The sequence below is a fragment of the Megalopta genalis genome, chromosome 12 (genome assembly GCF_051020955.1).
Source record: "Megalopta genalis isolate 19385.01 chromosome 12, iyMegGena1_principal, whole genome shotgun sequence".
NCBI classification, from domain to species: domain Eukaryota; kingdom Metazoa; phylum Arthropoda; class Insecta; order Hymenoptera; family Halictidae; genus Megalopta; species Megalopta genalis.
The window spans coordinates 14120819-14141305 of record NC_135024.1 but is presented as its reverse complement, the minus strand read 5'-3'; the positions used below and the strand labels follow the sequence as shown (position 1 = coordinate 14141305).

Below are 20487 nucleotides of genomic sequence, written 5' to 3'. Positions count from 1 at the left end.
TGACAAATAAAAAATATTATTAATAGCTTAGTTCTAGGTTTATAATTATATAAACTATTCGAATGAGTGTAAACGTTTCAACCGCATACTTGTTAATTTTTTTACCGTTCTTTTCAATTTATTCTATGTCGAAAAATTAAAAGTTGTTACGCTCTCAGAAAGCAATCCAAAAAGCTACTTTGTTTTCTTCTAATGATTTATATTTTAAAAAACTATAAAAATCATTTTGTTACTAAATGCCTTTTTGTTATTAGATAGTATGTTGTAACAATAGTATAATTTTATGACACAACCTTACCTGATTAATTTATCCTCGTATTTGATCTCGCACAGGACGTTGTTCTATTAAATAGGCTGTAGTGGAAAAATGAATCATTGACATTGTTTCTACCGATGCATACGATTACTCGGGAATTTTTTCAATTTGACAAATCGCTGAATGTGTATGCTGCGGCATTCCTAATAATGCGATTTTCGATACACAGACAGGAGCTTGGTCAAACTGAGAAGCCAGTTCGCAACAGTTTGTTAATTATCGCCAATTAATTTAACCGTATTGGTGCTTATACGTCTGCCGTTCCATTGTAACGTGCGGATGAGATAATGTCGCATTTCCTGCGAATGTCATTCGTTATTGACAATTCGGCCAGAACGCTGCAAATATAGACGAAGCAGCTTTTCGAACGTCAGTCATCATCCTTTGAATTCATTTAGCGAAAATGCTGGAGCATGTTGGACTAAATATAAAATTTACGTTTCTTCCATTAATTAAACAAAACATTTTTTTTAAATTATTACCGAAAATAAAGTAGAAATTATTTTTCATTTGGTAACACGACGATTTTGAATATGTGTATGAGTGTGAGTGTGAGTAAAATATAAGTAAATACGATAAACATGATCACAAATAATAGAATGTTGAATGTGATTTAACAAAATTTAACTTTTAAGATTTATAAATGATATTACATGAAAATCGTTGTTTTCAAAATGCAAATGTATCGGTTAGTTGGACGTAAAATAATTTTTTTATATGCAATAGTATATTTATTTAATCATAGATAAAATAGAACATTCGAACAAATTGAGAAACAAACATCAAAATTGTGAAACTGTGTTGTGTTAGTTGTAACATTTAATTTTGTATTATACCGTCGTGTATCTGTAGTTTTCTAGTCGGTCACGCATCTGGACGTGTATTGGTGCGGCCCGTAATAGGTTCTCGAGCTGTAAAGTAAAATTAACTTGATAATACAAAGTGAAACTCGCGTTTTTACTGGGAAATTCGTAAATTAATTATAATTAATAGCTGGAATCATTGTAAAAAGAATGTTGAATTATAAAATTAAATTAAATAAACTGAAAGCAGAAATCATTTCATTTCCCTGTGAACACTTTCAAATTATTTGACAATGACAAAACATTTCAACAATATTGAGTTTTTTGAAGCTGTGACTTTATTAATACTTGGCAATTAACAAACATACAATTCGTAGACAGTTTTTCACTCTGAGAAGAAGAACCAAACTTAAATTCGACGGAGACAATTTGTCGTCGGGATGGTTCTAATTACATGTATCTACAGTTTCGTAACTTTAAACGTCTTTGGCTGTCTGGAATGTTGCTACACCTTATTATCGTTATTCACACATTAAAGTACTACTTCGCATAAATAGTATAACACACTTATTTCGTAGGCGTATAAATTACAAATGTGTTTAACACAACTAGGAACTCGGATCGGAAACGTTTACGATCGGTTACGGTGATTAGAATTAATCTACTTTTGATTATCGGCAAGGGAAGTGTTATTGTAATTTTTCCATCGTTCGGATACTAACTATTTGTTACGCAGTCGATAGCGAAGGCACAGTAAGCGTATTGCAACGGGTCGCAGTGGAACGCGCCACAAACGTCCCTGATTCTGTTATAATTCGGTTAATCATAAATTAAAACTTTAACAATACATGATAAATTCGCAAAGGCTCAAGTTGATTAATCTTAATTTTACTGAAAGCGATACAAAAATTTGGCTAAATAACCGGCTGAGAGACAAGAAGAACGTGGAATCAGTTTCTCATTGAATTCCACGTCGACGACCTCGAAATTCATCTTGGCGAGACACGACACTCTGAATCCTCACGTTTCGCCCCAGTGATTCACACTGTTCTCTATGCACTTGTAATATTCACCGGGCTACGACTAACCTAATTTACGATCGCGTTTGGAATGTATTTGCTAGACCGTGGAATCGATTCAACCGTTGTTTGTCATTATTTCGGAACATCACTAATAATTCTGGCGCGCGTTTCTGATGGTGTACTTCACTGGCACTCTTCAAACCACATTACGTTGACATAAATTAGTTTCGATTCTTAAACTAAAATAAAAAACTCACTCAAAACTGCAATTTTTCGAAACGTATAAAAAAACTTAGAATTTTCAATTCCTTGGTTACTTGAAGATCGTGTGCAAATGGATTCTTTTTGGTATTTAAATCATCCAATTACGTTAAACCATTTGAAATTTATTCTTCGGTAGCGTCCGAGTTCTCAAACAATATCAATTCTATATTTTGCTTCCATTGAGCGCTAGCAAATGAGTCTTCGAACTCTTTTAAATCTCGCCAAACCAAGCGCTTAATCTTGTATTTATTCTATACTAAATCTTGAACTAATGTTTAGTCCACGTAAAAAATACAATTATGCAACGTTACTTCCATTATTCGCTAGTAATCGAATCTTCGAATCCATTTAAACCAAGCATCTAATCTATCCTTCACTGGTGTCTAAATGTTAAATCCATGTTTTGAGCCACGTAAGATGAATCACATGTTCTTGATTCTTCACTAGTCTTCAAACCACGCCAAACCAGTTGGTAACCTTGCTCTCATTCTTCAATATTACTTTTTAGTTCTACAAACTATCTTCACCCTAAGGGATCACCATATCAAAACTCTCTATACGGATAACCGAGTGTTCAAACTACGTCAAACACGTCAAACCGAATGAATAAACTGGAATCCCGGCTCTTACTCCTTCAAACAGAGAGAGAGAGAGAGAGAGAGAGTGTGTCCCTGCTTAAATCCTTGATAAAATCCAATGAGATCTTCTACCATCAAAGTTTCCAAACCGTTTACACAAGCTGATTCGTCGCTCCACTTTTATCTTCGACTCGAACCGAACGTCGTCCCAGAAGATCCGGAATCCCAGCAGCTCCTCCAAATAATTTAGACCCTTTAAATCCTTCATTCGTTCCTCGTCCCGAAGCTCCGGCAAAAAAGGGCTTCCTCCTAGGTCGTGGAGCCCGCATCAACCGCTTCCGAGTCCGTTTCTTTTACTCGCTGTCGGAGAAGCCGGCGTTCTCTTGGAGTTTGTCGGTGTCCTTGTTAGCGTCCCCGTTGCTGGAGCTGGAGATCTTGCTGTAACCGTAGATCTGCGAGTTGTTCCTCTTACGGAAGTACCAGTTCGCGGCTATGTAGACCGGCGGCACGATCAAGAGCACTGCCAGGTTGATGGCGAAGAGGATCGACATCCTGTAGAACCAGATGGTCGACTGCATCGTCCAGGCCAGGTCCTTCAGGACGCATTGGGAGTCCGGGAAGTTCAACAGCTCGGAGTCCGCATAGCAATCGGTGCACTCGGTGTCCGACGGTCCTGAACAGGTCAGACAGCTGTAGTGACAAGGTGCACAGGTTGATCTTGTCTCGTCCTGGACACCGTAGGTCTTGGCCGGACACTTGCTCAAACAATGGCCGTCGCGCAGGTACCATAACCGGTTACACTCTGAAAAATTATATATATTTTTGATGGTCCTCCGATTGCGACACCTCGGCAGGCTTTTCTGGCGTGTGTCGCTGTTTGTGTGTGCTGTTGTGGGGATCGTGTGTCTTCTGACTCGTGTGTGTCTTGGTTGGATGACATCGGCAGAACTAGTCTCCTTGGACGGATTTCATTGCGTTTCCTTGCTCGATTTTAAGTTTTTCTTAAGAATTTATTTCCTTTTGTGTTCTGCTTCGAAACTGTGCTACTGATGTGGGTATATAGAAAAATGTTTCTGATCGAAATATTCACATATACTGATTTCTGTATTATGTGACGACAATATGAGAAATATTGCTGTAGATTTTTAATCATCAGTATTTTATATAGACTTGTTCGTCCTGCTTTATGTTATGTAAGGTGGAACACATTCACTGTTTAATAAAACTCTAGGAACTCACGAATACATAATAATGCATCGATGTACCGTGGAACGTACACTTGCATTCAGTGTACAATTTTTCAAACCGATTCTCTCACGTATCGTTAAATTAAATCTTCATTATGAAAACTTTTACACAATTAATTACGCATCGTTACGAAAAACGAGAAGCCATTATACGGGAATAATAGCTTTATTACTTCGTTAATTAGTATATTCCTTACTAGTTATTTTCTAATAATTTCAACAAATCAGAATGATTTTCTAACGATTTAAACAAATCAGAAACATTTTCTAGTGCCCACTTCTCTAAATGCGAACTCAATTAGACTGTTGTGTAGATCTGTGTGCCTCGAATTTGTCGACACAGTAAGCGTAAGAGAAATTTATCACGCTGCACACGAGCAGCTGTCGTAGCAGTGATTAGCAAAATCTGTGAAATTGTGTCGTTCCACGTAAGTATTCAATAATTACACGTTTCTCGAATGGCGCGCAAAGTTTGCAGATTGTCCCATGATACAGCAAGCTGGATATTCAAGCAATATCCGTGTCGAGATCAAGTTTGGAACGCTCCTCAAACACGAGGTATGTTTAGATCACCTTTATGCAGTTAATGCAAATGATGGTAAACCTATGCTGAACACGGAACAATCGAGGATCCCGAATTACGGTTCGAATTAATGGCCATAGAAGACGGGAACGAGTAATTACTTGCAACTACAATTTCCAGCATTGTTTCAGTTTGAATCAAACACCAACGGAGACTTGTAAAATATTAAATTATTTAGACCGTTGATTTTATGCATTTTCGACACACTTCAGCGCGGAAAAGACAATGAAATACGGTCCAATCGACTGGCAAATGCATTTTTCAATAAATTGTTAAAATCAATTTCTTAAGTGGGTTTAACGCCCGTAGCAAATTTGAAAAACAATGTCATCCATACTAAATTGTTTAGACTGCTGATTTTTTGCACTTGTTGCACATCTTTTGCTTGATAAATTGTTGAACAAAATTTTTCTGCAATTTCGATTTCGTTTTTGTAAAAATTCTTCGACAAACAAAGATTTGCATAAATATGCGCAGTATAATTTGCATGTTTGTTTCTTCGTGTTGTTTTGTGTGTATGTGTGTTGTCTTGAAAACAATGGATTTTAAACGTAGCATACATAAAAAAACATAGTAATGTGTTACAAGATAAATACTGCTTAAAACTAATTTACATATACGCGTAAACAACACATAGAACTTAAGAATAAATAAATATAAATAAAAATATGTTCGCGGGAATTAGGCCTTGGTGAATTGCACTGATTCAATTATTTCTTGTGATAGGCCGATGGACAATCGGGAGAGTGTCTCGAGTTTTGATTCGCCCAGCCCTAATACACATCGGTCGCTTCTTTGGAAGTAAACATAGAGACTTCACTTTGCGTTATTTTATAAAAAAAAAAACACAGAAAATATTAAGCGAGCAAGAACCAACTATGTAGGGTCAACCTTGCTGGCTACTATTTACAACCACTATGACACAACGACTGCGACTACTGAGCATGCTGGATTTTACAGGATGTATAAAAATGATATGCCGCGACAACCATAGCGTGATTATACACCTATGGATCGGTAGAGATCTGCTAAAAATATGATCTTGACCTTGAAAATCAAGGTCAGAAGGTCAAATATTTTTATTGCAACGTATAGTACTCGTTAAAAGGAACAAAAGCCTTGAAGAAGCTATTGGTGTCAAGTCAACCCTTTACATAAGAAACAATATTAAAAGTGACTACGCTACTTGATTCCTGGTTTATAGTATTATTATTTCAACCTAATTTACATTGAAAATGTAAAGCCACGAATAAAAAAATATTTTTCCTTTTCTCACACTTATTTTTGCACGTAAAATCACTAACCAGTCAGTTGTACCACAATTTATGAGTGTAGTGGTCGTGACAAGTGTAGTCAGGAAAAACAACTACGCAAGGCGACGCATGCGTAGGGAGTCCTGCACAGTGGCGTGGGGCGTAAACATTGTAATTCTGAACTACGATCAAACAGATGCTCTGCGTCGCGTAGTCATCGTAGTTCAGAATTACACATTTTCTCTCGGTAGACGTCCCACGCCGCTGTGCGAGACTCTGCACATGCGTCGCCCTCACCTATACCAATTCTACTTCTTATGACACTAGAAGCCACGCGAACTTGACGCATCTACAAACTCAGTTTTCTTGAAAACAAAGTCTTAAATGAGAAAAATGTTACTCTGTTTTCGACTTACTTTTGCATATAAAATCACTAACTGGCCGGTAGTACCACGATTTTTGGGTGTGACGATCGTGACATATAATTTTTATATCTTTTTTAATATCGTTTCTTATGTAAAGGATTGATTTGGGACTTTTTCTTCTCAGATGTTTGTTCCTTTCGATGAGTACTATACGTTGCAATACAAAAATTTGACCCTCTGACAATTTTGTGGTTCATTCTTTTAACAAATCTACACCGACCCAGAGCTGTAGAATCACGCTACGGTGGTCGTGACATATAATTTGTACACACCCTGTACGTAGATTCATTATGATGCTTGATGGAACTGAATGCGTGTTGAGAAATGAAAATTTACGTGCTTATATATCGGCAAATATTCGAATTAATTATCCGGGCGTACGAATTTGCTGAACAAGCGGCGTTTAATAATTATTCAAATAAAAATCACTCAAAGTATTTTCGAGATTCATTTAAAATACATACACAAATGATTTGAATTAGTAGTATTTGCTAACATTCAGATGCAGTCAATTTATTTTACACATACATGTTCTATCCAGACATACTTCGAAAGGAATTCTCTGTTTGATAGAGATAGATTTTAGATCTGCAAACAGCGTGCTTCGATTAAAACAATTAACAACTTCGTATGACATGTATGCTGTTAATCAAGCGTAATACATGAAGCAAGTATCGAAGCTTACAGCAACAAATAAGCGATAATGTTAACGATAATATAGCAACTGGTTAAGCGTAGAGAATACATATTAAGCCGGAGTAATCTGAATCCAAGCAGGCATTATGTACACTTAACAATCGATACTCCGAAGAATCAAATACTTTTACATGGCCAAAAAGAATTTTCTGTGATGATGAATATCCGTTTGTCAATTGCTGCATAATTATACTTTACTGATTTACAGAGTTCATTTAATTTACATTTTTAAATAGAGTTTCTCTCTTCGACAAGAAACATTGATTTCGAAATCAGTTTTATGACATGAATAATTCTCAATAGATAAAATACCGATACTGGCTATATAACTATTTCAAGCGATCTTTACGATACAGAACATAAACCTTACAAATAAAATATACACAAATAAAAGACTGCAAGACGTTATCAAATATTTTCAATCATATAATACTTTCCGTTTCAGAAGAATTGATTTCAAATATTCATCTCACATCGATGCCGTCAAACGTAATACGACCATAATCTGCTATTTCTATTTCACGCAGACAAAGTACTCGCTTCCTCCCATCCCAAAACAAGCCGAAAGCGTTCGACACTGTAAAAAGACAAGTTAGAAATAAATATCGACGCTACACTCTCTACTAAAAGTTAGTGTTTATAGCATACTGCCGACTACGATTCAAACAGCTCGACCCGAAAGCAACGTTCAGCGAGAGGATAGAGAACGTAGGAGCATTACAGAACGATAGAGAAGTAAGACTCACCGTGCTGGTGAAGCGATCAGGGAAAGGTCTTTGATTGTTTTATTGATTGGTTGTACGTGTGTGGTTGTGGATGTGGATGTGGTTGGTGATGGTAGATTGGTGATGGTGGTGGTTGACTGGTCTGAGAAAATCCGCACCGCAACTCGCCCACGAAGAGGCCCAAGTACCTAAACACGTTTTCAGAACCTGCTATGGAGTAGAGGGATGAAGCGACACGTGACACTCCAGATGCACCGAGTAATCTTTCTTTCTTTCTTTCTTTCTTTCTTTCTCGCCAAGCGTCCCCGCCGCCGCGCCGCGGGCAATTCAATTTTGATCTTCTGGATAAACGGCGCCCGATGATCTTTCTTTTGTTTTCACTTTCGTTCTCTTTTTTTATTCTCCCTCCGCAGCCGGTCTCTCTTTCACAGAGGAAACTCGATTTGTCGCGTCGGAAATTGCTGTGGATTTCTTTGTTTTATTATTCCCCCTTTTCCATTTTGTTTTGGTTTCGACTTATTTTTGCGCACGTGACAGAGGGACTCTTCCGTCGATGGCCTCTGTGTTCCCCGTCGGTTTTATCGATTTTATTAAGCATCCCGGCAAACAGTCGAATAAACCCTCGGCTGTTCAGTGACTCGCAGATTCGGTTGAACGGGATCCACCCGACACGCTTCGAGTGGAAAGTGTGGATCAACAGCGAATAATGCCGCGTAAAGAGTCGATGGGAATGAATTTACCGCGTTGCCGATCTTTCGTTCGCGAATTTGGGTCGAGCACCTGCGAAACAGCATGTGTACTTTTCACCCTAAGCGCTGCAGGAATTCCCGTTGATTGTAAAAATGGATCTTTCGTGGTAATCGAGGCTGCTTCGTATTTACTGTCACAGGTGAAAGGAGTCTGAACTTTTGACAAGCTCTGGCATTGCTAAGGATTTTGCGTCTAGCGCATTGTTTAAACGGCTGACTTTTAAGCTGGGCGGATGAAAATCTTTGAAATGGTTCGAATGGTCGGATGCTGTTTACATTGTTATTGTCAAACGCATCACTTCATTTGTATGGGATGCTGGTCGTTTAACAACCCTTATCTTTACTGGAATAATTGAAAAGTTCGTTTCACAGAGTTAAATTTTCTTGCTATTTGAGAGAAAAAGTTTTCTCACTGTTACGAGAAGAAACTCTTGTTACTTTTTCTGCAGCGTTTCCATATTGGCGTTTCTATTTTTTTTAAAGCGTTCCGATGACAGCGAATCAGGAATAGTATGAAATTTCAAAATAAGATTGTAATTCTATGGAAATTTGTGAGTCATCGTACACGATTTTGATTCATATTTCTATAATGGAATTTTGTTTACACCTACCTTCTACATTCGCGACTATGGTAGCATGTAACAATCAAATTATTTACACAGGGACCAGTACAAACATGACGGGTGAACAATTTCTTAATCTACGGCACAGATCAAACGTTTCTAGGACCGAGAATGATGATTTCGACAAAATGGATGTTCTTCGAGAAATTTAGTTTAAGGGAATAGGAAAATAATCGTAAAAAGACGTCAAATCGAAGGTACGTGGATGTAAATTATGGGAGAGTACAAATTATAGCCGTTGAAACACTGTTAAAAAAATTTGATAAAGAAGTGTTAGGTATTCGAAACGAGATTTCGATTTCGAATTTTTGAACGACAATATAAAATGAACGATTATGATATATTGCTACACACAATTGATACGTGATTTAGCAGTGAAGTTAATCTAACAATGTTAGATTATAATTATTTATAACTTTGTTATTGTACAAACCGTTAACATAAACAGTACACCTCTAAGCTACTGTTAATCACATTTTTCTTCACTCAATTAGTTAGTTACTTACAAACACGTGTGACAAAACTTCTAATCTATGTGCAAATAGGGTGCTCTAAAACTTTTGGGCCCAAGGCAGCTGCTTTGCAATTCAAAATGAAATTAGTAATCTCTCTCTCATACTTCTTTTATTGTTACAATATTATTGAGACATACTTTCACATGAACTTGAATGTTTCTCTTATGAGAGTTGATGAAAATGTTTAAGTTACTAAACAAAAAAATAGAAAATAGAAAATACATTTCGAGATATACTCATTTCCAAGAACCTGTTGCATCAAAGATATTATTGAAAACTAGAATATGACTTTGATATCAAATTTGATATAAAACATTGCAGTACATATTTCATAGAGAAATGATTTTGGACCAATTGGAAACCAGCTGCAACGGGGCGATCGTTTTAGAACCACCTTTCAGTGCTACTATGTTTAAACGCGTCTATTATTTCTAACAATTGGACAGGGATGAACAGAATAATTTATAGAATTTTGCGTCCACGATGCGTGCAAAACCACAAGCAAAGAGTACAGTAAATAACGCATTCATTTTGAAGCATCGCAATCCCATAAAAAGGACATGCACAATTCCGAGGCGAGTGACAAACATTCTTAAAAGGTCAATGCATTGCAAGCCAAAGGTAAAGAATTATAGTCAGAAAAATCGCTTGAAACTATTCCTGTAGGTTAATTGCTCGAAGGAAACGAACAGTCTCACCACAGATCGTTTTATCCGGCAACGATTAAAATTCGGAAACGGACACCAGCGCGCAGGATTTCACGAGATAGAGCTATTAGCCGATGCTGTCCAACTATGCAAACTGTTAAGTATTTTCATTATTCAAATACAGGTGTTATGGGGCCTTTCTCAGAGTTCACGTGAAAATTCGCTGAATTATTCATGAGACGCAAGCAGAAAACTTTCCGTATACGGGAAAGTTAAATTAAAATCTATTCCTATGTTAACTTCTAACGGTGTAACTCCGCGTCGCGTCCCCCCAGCCCCTTGTTTTCAAATCTTTCCAAATCCCGCCATTAGCATTTATCCCGCTATCCGACTTCTTAACGGTATACACTTCGAACCTTACCGGAAAATTATGCATCGCCGGACGATGCAGTCATGAATAACGTAGCGACTTCGCGAAAAGATGTAACAGTTCCAGCAGAAAATATTGTTCACAGTTGCAGACGACGCGACCCGGTCCAATAAAACAAATGAAGAGAAACAAATTCGAATTTTTGTCGCACGGATACACAGCGCGACCGAATCACAGAATTGTCAACAAATTTCGAACTTATCTCATGAATGTACAATGTCGTTATGCATTTGCGGAATATAAAATTGGTAATTAAAATTTTACGAATTCTTAAAAGTTAATGTCTTTTGATCCAGTATTTTCTGTTTCGGTATTCTCAGATTCGCATATGTTAATTTACAAATCATTACAAATTCATGATTGAATTGAATGTTCTCCTTTTTCTGTAAAGACTATACACTATTCGGTTTCAGAAAAATGATTACTGGCCTTCCTTGAAATCGTTTAATATACACAGTGTTCAGTTCGTCTTAAGCATACGTGATATCTCTGTTGTGCCTGATGTTAAAAAAGTATGTAGGTAAAATATTGTACGATTTAATATAGGGTTAGGAATTATAATTCGCGATCCTTATGTTGCGTGTTATTAATTCTGAGACCCGATTTAATGGGACGAATATAAATGTAGGACATTATTTTTCAAGGCCATTTTAAGTCGGGCGCTTTGCAATATTGTATTTTCTTTAATGCAATACTATAGCTTACAGAAAAACGAATTCATCCAGATATAATATCATGAATTTTAGATAATCTTGAATGCTATGAAACACATTTAAAAAATCGAGAATGACCTCGAAAACTCGACTTGAAATGACCTTGAAAAGAAATGTCATACTTTTATATTCGTTCCATGATATCGTGCAATTCTTCACTCATACATTTGTTTTTAATATCAGTCATAACAGAGATATTACGTGTGCTCAAGAGAAAATGAACACCCTATATAGTTACCATTAAACAAAGGCGCATACATGCTGATGCTTAAATTCTCCATATTTAAAGTATAATAAGCAGTTTTAAATACTCGTTAAATGACAAATATATATTGAACAAACAATATATATTGACCGAGCTAATTTTCTACGAATTAATGTTTACATTTATATTGTTTATTTATCGACTGATCATATTACCAAAGAATTAGTTAAAAATCGAGCAATTGTTGTTCGATTGTCCACTGCAAGCCGGAATGTGGGACGATGCATTTTTTTTAAAATTTTGCAATTTAATTTTACTATTGTTCCTGGATGTCTGAACACTTTTAGTTTAATAAATTGTTTTTTTTTCAATTTAAATAAATTGTTTATCCAGTGTCATCTAAATATTCTGACTGTTTCTTGACTAAGTGAATTGTATGTTGTTAAAGAGTAAGCTAAATAGCAAATTATATAAAAATACTTCTATCATTATTAGATGATGTAAATAAAAATAGATAAAAGCCTCTAATGCTAGAAGAAATATCTAATAAACGTGCAACAATAAATATTATAAATATATTTCAACGAAGGGAAAAATGAAATGGATAATGAGATGTTTCAAATATTTTTTACTTAATTTTGCACCAACTTTATCAATATATATCCTTATTCAAAATTATTCATTTTATTAAACTACTAGTGCATGTAAATATGATAAACGAAACTAAAGTTGTAAGATATAATGATCAGCACAAATTTAAGCGCTTGGATACTTCTGCACCATTGTGTCTGACCATTGCCAGCTGTTTCTACTGCCAGTATCATCTCATTCTTTCAAACTGTAGACTGACACAATATAATAATTGACAATTCATCGGTAGATTTATTATAAATAATAACAATACCCTCATGCACTAATTAAATTCGAAGATAAGCATACTTAATTAATGCTTTTTGAGAAAACAATTTTTGATTTTCACGAAAACAAATTTTTGACCAAAGGAAACCAATTTTATTTTCTACAACTGCAAGATGGTATAGTTTAGCTTTCTCTAATAGGTGTACAAAATTTTGATTAAAACAGAAAATTGTATCGTAATTTTGAAAAGAATTTTCAATAAGATAAAAATTCACGAAACGTATATACCTAGTAGAAAATAAAAAAATCATACACCGATAGAACAATAAAATAAAACAGCTACACGAGAACTCGCATACAAATTACTAGCAGGTACTCTGATCAAATTAAATCAGTCTTAATCCAATCTTACTTCATAATGTGTTAAAACAAAGATTAACAATTTAGTTAGTCGGACCAGCATCTGAACTAAAGGTTAAACTGCGGACTTCGACGTTCCCGGTGAAAAAGCGACAAACCAAACACGTCGAACCTAATCACTAAAATTTCTTTCTCGATTACAAATAAGTACTAACCCATGAAAACCAATATTTTTAAAGAATCCATTTCGAAAGTTTCTCTACAGAAGCTAGTTTAGAATGCTCGCTGCGCGAAACTCGTTAACAAATATACCAGGAAAATTCGTCTTTCCCAGCAACCAACAAAAACCATAATTCGTACGAGCATAAAAGTGCTCGAAGCCAAGCGTCCTAGATGGACCAGGCACGAGCAACCGACAAATCCGTAAAAACTTGCTCGTCGACCAGGTAGGCTGCCATCCATGTTCTAGATTGAGCGATCAGTCATGCGACAAATACGGCACGATTCCAAAACCACATGAATCCGCTAAACATGCAACCGAACGGGCTCGGCATTTGCCATATCTACGTGAAATTCGACGTAGGCATGCTTTAGTGGCACGTACCTGTCTCCCCCGTACGAAATAGAAACCAGCGTTTAGCGTATCTGTGCGAGTTTATGTCTGTACGTATTACACGTGTGTGCATGTGTACGTGTAAAGGTCCGAGTAATCTGACCGGGCGATGATTCGATTAGTTCCTGAACGAGCACGCGTGTCGTCGTGATCAATAACGTATGCCCGGCTGGCTTTTCTTGTTCAGGATATTTTTCCCCTTTTAATTCATCCATGATATACAAATTTCAATGTCGCATATAATGGTTCATAGTAGTTGCAATTACTTATACAATATCGTTCTGTATATGTGTACATAAACGTACGTGGTATGCCCTGACACCTTACCCTCGGTAGTTTTCTTCCTCCTCGTCGCTGCGACGCCGATCTCTCCTAATTGCAGGAAGGAGTCTCGTATGGAGGTGCCTTCTGCTTTTACCTCTCTTTCTCTCCTTCTCTTTTTCTCTCGCGACGGAACCCGTTCACAACAGAGAAAAACGAGACGCGAGGAAGAAGAAAATGGTGTTAAGGCGTGAACACGTCGGGCTAGTCGCACCCCGCAGCTCTCTCCTCTTTTCTTCTTTTTTTTATCTTTCTCTCTCTCTCTCTCTCTCTCTCTCTCTTTCGTCTCTCAGAACTCTATAACTTAGGATATGTCGCCTTTCCAAGCAAAGATACATTTTACATTACATACAAACATTTACAATAGATACATTAACAATATGGTGGACCGCTCCGCCGCTGGACACCGTCGAAACTCAGAATCGATGTACACTTTTCTGATTCGTGCGGTATCGATCAGTTTCTACCGTGGTTTTTGAAGTTTGATTGCAATTGTAGATCCGTTTCGAAGTATCTTTCAAATGTTTTCTGTTCCCAGTTCCAATTATACCAATGTTCCTTCATTTATCAATGTTTTTCTGATCAGTAAAATAAAACAAAAGTTTCGCGATATATATTTTTTAGTGACGCATCGTGTAAAAAAAGATCTAAATTATTCCATAAGAAATGACTATAACTTCGAACAGATTAAAGCCACTTCGAAAAATTTGATGTTTCAAAAAGAGAACACGATCAAATATTTTAGCAACAGTCGATACAATTTGTGCTGTTCAATGTCAAACGATGCTATTTACGACAGAATCTAATCAACACTAACGTATGAAGAGCAAATGAATTTTCCACGGAGTCTGCCAAATGCAAAGACGAGGCGAGACCTTCAATTTTATTAATATGGCACTACATTCGCAGAATCGAGATTAATGCCTTTTGCGTGAGCGCATTCCCATCCTTTATAATCTATGAAACATAATTGCGCGCTGGCATATGAACAATCACGCGGAATGATTTAGTAGCATTATCTGCCATTAAACATCTGTATCATCTACGACGACAGAGATTTCATCCGAATGGAATCCTATCGTAATTTAAACGTCAAATATCGATCCTATCAAGTTATTGAGTACCGAATCACGATACTAGTCCGTTGTTACATTTCCACGCGTTCGACAAGTATAATTCACTTCGCGCGATGGTTATTAACACCGACTTCATTTCATTCTGTTTTAAAGCCGTTAAGTACGGGAATTTAATTTTTCATAGTCAAAATTGTTTCGATGCTGTCTTGCATTGAGAATTATTGTTCTGTATCGAGTAGGAAATTTATAAAATAATTTCTTTAAACATTACACTTAAAATAGAATGAAGAAAAATTATAAATCTAAATTTCTAAGGGAACTATGGTGATGTAATAGTGGAAAAACGAACCACTGTTTGTAAACATTTATAGCAAGTCCCTAAGAATCTAACCTAAAAGATAAGACAGTTAAAATTTGCACTCCACACAATAGAAAATATTTGAAAAGTAACCACTTATTTTTACGTTTTTTTAAATTTCTAAGTAAGATACGCGCGCTCCGATGCAAAATTCCGACTGTCCAGCCGCGTCGTCCGACGTATTGTACATCTTGGAAGATATCTCACACCTGAACGAATTGTAACACATCCAAAATCTTGTTCTACGTAGTATTTATCCACGTTTACACCGTTCGTTCCCCACTTACTGGACTACCGACACCCCTCAGCGCTGATTAGAATAATTGACTCTTATCGTTAGAATCCAATATACACGTATGATCGGTGTGAGCACTTCCTGTGCAGAATTGACAAGTTGGCTGGGCGGTGCGCTTTTCCCATTGTCCCCTCCCCTAGCCCCACCGCCGTCAAAACTCCAGTAATTCCCCCCCCCCTCTTCACAGAAATCTGTATTGTCCGCCGAAACGATCGTCTCTACAAATTGGATCGCACGGTACAGCGGCATCACGTGTGAATCGAGTCGCCGAAAGTGGGGAAGGGCTTGCTCTAGCCCCGCCCATCCGCCAAGCTGTCACCTGTGCACAGTGCGCGTGAATAAATGTGTTACTTTCGTATTTGTTTCACTTTCTGTCTCGTTTCGCTCTGGATCGGTGACGATTCGAGACGCGTTTGGAATTTATCTCTGATTTCTTCAGCCGTGACTCTATTGGCGTCGCGAGGAGAATTTCCTCGTCTTAGAGCAACGCTTTCACGCGCAAAAATATGTTCAAGACCGGGCGGAAGGCTCGGTTTTAATGCCGAGCACGGCTCCTTCGGCACGCTCTTGAAACTAGAAATTTAAACGAGCCTTTGGAAGCTTTTTCGGGGTGCTGCTTCGAACATACAACGAGATGAACTGTTTCTCGGGGCCTGAATTGTCGTCCGACGAACGGCTTCGTTATCACTTTCGACGCACTTGACTACGGTCTTTCCAGGATTCGCCGGTACATTCCTTCTCGGTTCTGGCAGTTTCGAAGCGACGAACGTTCTTCGTGCTTCCCACGTGTATGTACAGTTATTATACATTCATTCGCGAAGGTTTAACCTCCTTCTTTTCGGAGCTTTTGGCTTGACCCTCGAATCGATTGGGTCACCTTTGACTCCTGTCGACAACGCAATGATATTGCGTGCGCAGACTGTGGATGTTTATGCAAACTCTCATTTTCGTGAACAAGTTTTCACTTTATGTACCTAAGTTTTAATAAATTAAAAGTAAACGGTACTAGAGAGATCGTATCAAACTTTGCATTTTATTGATGTTAAAAACCTCGATTATATTGTAAATGCATAAACGTCCACAGTGCATAAGTATCGATCAATTGAAATTCCGATCTGAGACGAATGCGACCAAATATCTTTTTTGACAGTCAGTTGGAGGGTTGAAGAGTTACTATAACATTTTTCTTGGCGAAAAGAAACTGAACGAATGTCACAGAGGAAAAATATGAATATTCGTTCGGCTGAACAGAGACGAAATTAACAATTGCTAGGGGATTATAGAAAGTTAGGTGTGAACGCATACGCAGGTGCATAAAAGTGTGTCACTGGAAGTGTCGAATGGAACGTTTTTCCTTCTTAAATCGTGTATGACAATAATTTTTCTAATTATCATTGCTGCTTGACGATTTCTATCGACACAAATGCACAAACTTCCAAGTCACGCGCGACGTACAAAAATATTCAATTGGAAGCGAAACAAGATATTTAAGAAAGTGCAATTAATTCAATTGTTTCGTAAATTCTTTAACCCTTTGACTGCGACGTACTCTCGGATTGAACCATAAATACAAACGAAGCGAAATGCACAGTTCAGTCGCTGCGACATCGTACAGAAAGAAATTCAAGATTGATAATGAATAAACACAATATTGAGCGCAATCATAAGTTGATGCAACAACGAAGGTGTTGCAGTTCACAAAATCTAGAGGACGTATATTTGCGCTTATCGCACGCATTGGTAAACTTTCCAGCGCGTATGTATACGCCTTTCGTAGTCAAAGGATTAATGCTACAATGATTGTAATTCGATTTTAACGGTCTGAATATAGTAGTAACATTATCCTGTGTCATTACAACAATTATCTCCTAAATTTCGTTACTGCAAAAATAGTTTCCGCATAAAAATTTATGTATCAATCTTCTAGCTGACCATTAAGTTAGTGTTCTCTAAAACTGCGTACTAATTAGAAAATTACTGTTATTTACAAAGTGAAACTCCATTAGCCGTATCGCGTCGATCGACACTAATAAAGCGTCAAAAATGGCCTGCTTTCTCAAAAATGCTAAAGAACAACGCATTCCTGAATTCGGATATTGTCAAACGATTTTGACTCTCGTGTATCCCTAAATTTTCAACCAGCCAACTCTGAAACTGCATAATTATCGAGAATCAAGAAGCATTTGTCATTTTTCTCTTCGCTCATCGAACGGCTGTCGTTAAGAAGATATTTTAATTAAGAATTACTGGCGTTTCGTACATTCGAATAATCTGTTTCTCCTATCTTAAGTGACAGTCGCGAAGATTGACTAAACGATCGATAAAAGATATTCTTCTCTTGACATTCATCGATCACGATTCATTTCGCTCTGTATTTCGCTGTATTTCCATAGTATTCTGTATAAGAAACCGACGAAACGAAATCAGTCGAGCGAAAACTAGCATTTGTCACAGTAGACACGTTGACACCAAAGTCCACGCTCTTATGCACATCGCGTATGGCTCTCCGAAGTCTAAATTCGGAAATCTAAAACGATCGATAAATTAAAAGCTAAATGTACAATAAGCGGCTCTGTATTCTAGTAATCGAAATCAACGCGCAAGGTAGACGATAGTACTCGATTAGATCACCTGTTTCTAAGTCGTGTCTATTCGCTCGCGAGTCAAAGCTATAACGAACGTAACAACTGCTTGCGAAGCGCTAACTATTAAATATACGGCATCCGAAGTGGTCCAATGAAAAGCAATATCTCCCGATGAACGCAAAAAGCGTAACAGTATTCAGTTTAACAACGAAACGGTATCTCCGATAAAACTAAAAAACGTAACTTCGCGATAGTAACCTGATTCATTGAGTTGTACAAATTAGTTCAGCATTTCTGAACGATTTTATCGGTGCACATCGAAGATTTCTAATGCACTATTCAATTTTGTGCCGCTTTAGGTCAGCAATCTAATGAAAATATTATCCGTGACTTCTAATCCCAGGTAAACATAATTCTTAGAATTTCAGACGCGACACTATTTGTTACAGAGAGAGAGAAATTGCTTCAGCGACGACACTTTCGGGACACCTTGTACACGGAGAAGGGTGTTCGCCCACTCTGATTAACTCGTGCACGAACCCCCTCGTAAACGAATGCTGTGCGAGTATCGCGAACGTATGGAATCCAGGGCGCAGCGTGAATTCCAAGGAACTGTTTGTGCGTATGGTAATCAGGTAATCGTTAATCAATTTCTCGTAAGTACGTTTCCACGGTTCACGTCGCGCACCGAAGCATCCGCGGTTCACTAAAAATTGTCTAACTACGAACATATAGCAACTGGAAACTAGAGATAGAATAACAATAATTAATTATAGTACAGCGTATTTCCATCGTTAACATCGATCCACTATCGAGGTAACGATCACGCTGTTCCGTTCTCAAACTGTAACGTATCACTTGAAAAATTATCGTGCCGATTTCTACATTTCATTCAACTTTATGTCGTTGCGATAGCGATTCACGTATTCCCTGCTATGGAGAAGGACTTTGCCAACACGGTTTCCGAGGATATAACGTAACGGTGTGATTCTCGGTTTCACCTTTGTGCACGGTTCAGGCTGTTGCATTGATATCTGCGCCGGTGATTCGGAAAATTGGCTGAATACCTTCTAGTTTTGTAATAGTAGATACTACGTGCTTCGAATGTCAAGTGATTTTTATACAACAACAATATTTCACTGTTCAATAGCTTCTCATTATTTCGAGCACATGGTTCTGCGTTTTCTCTAATTTTCTCCTTTGGGAATAAAATATACAAGTGCACGAAATATGTTGACAAGAATTTCTACTCTTTTCGGAATTCAAAGTGTTGCTTTTATGTCCTCTCAATATCGGTCTTTAACGACTGGACAAACTTCAGATTCTACGTTTAACATAACTTTTTGGTACCATGTTTGCAAACAAAACAGATTATGGTACTCTGTAGATTCCCGAATGAAGACAAAGTCTAATTTATTTATCGCCTTCCGATCTCTCGAGTAACTAAAACGTGCTTTTATTAATCATTCTTCATACATTCATTTTACCATTCATTTTATCATACGTACATTTTAATGCGCATTTGCTGTAACCATCGAACAATCATAGAAACACAAAATAATGTTTTCTGTTTTTTTCAAAAATTTAAATCAAATATTCCTGAGATCAACTTATCATACCGAATACCGTTACAAAATTTCAGCCGGTAACGACAAAAGAGAATCAGCATCTCCGATTAAGGAATAAAGGATTCTGCAACACGAACGCCAGAATATCGAAATGCAACGGACGAAGTTGGCTTAAAATTGTTTGCACCGAAATATCGATGAAAAACGCAGAGGTGTACTTTTCGCAGAAAACCAGCCCAAACGATGCACGATGGTTGAAACGTCGGGCTGTGAAACGGGGTGGGTTGGAATGACGTCGGTAGCAAGCGGTCTCGTTAGCCGACCGGACGGCACGAATCGAAACGATGGAAAGCAACGCTTGAATTTAATGTAGAAGCATCCGCACGTTGAAAATGATATGTGCTTGATAACATAGCCGATCGAGCCGCGGTGAATGGGCCGCGTTGCGCTGGAACGACGATAACGCGTTGTTCCCAGCCGTGCTCGTCGCCCATCATTGGCCGATCTTATTGCGCAGCCTCCGGTTAAAATGATATGACGTTCTGCGATAGAATAACAAACGCGGGCAACAAATAGTCGACGAGCCAACGATAACAGTCGCGGCTCGTCTTCCGGAACGGATTATTGGCTACAGGAAAAAATCACATTGGCTGATCCAC

The 20487-nt window shown here is 37.6% G+C and overlaps 1 protein-coding gene across 2 annotated transcripts in view; it reads right to left on the bottom strand.

Moving 5' to 3' along the window:
- Positions 1-1024: 1024 nt before the first annotated feature.
- Positions 1025-20487, bottom strand: part of LOC117222962 (furin-like protease 1) — a 109614-nt gene continuing 90151 nt past the window's right edge. Inside the window, exon 10 of one of the 2 annotated variants that reach the window (XM_076525651.1) lies at positions 1025-1227. In XM_076525651.1, coding sequence (XP_076381766.1) covers positions 1181-1227 — 47 coding nt within the window. In that variant the 3' untranslated portion in view covers positions 1025-1180. Of the gene's footprint in view, positions 1228-1434; positions 3786-20487 lie in introns of those variants that run through there. The other variant, XM_076525650.1, reaches the window with a different exon arrangement.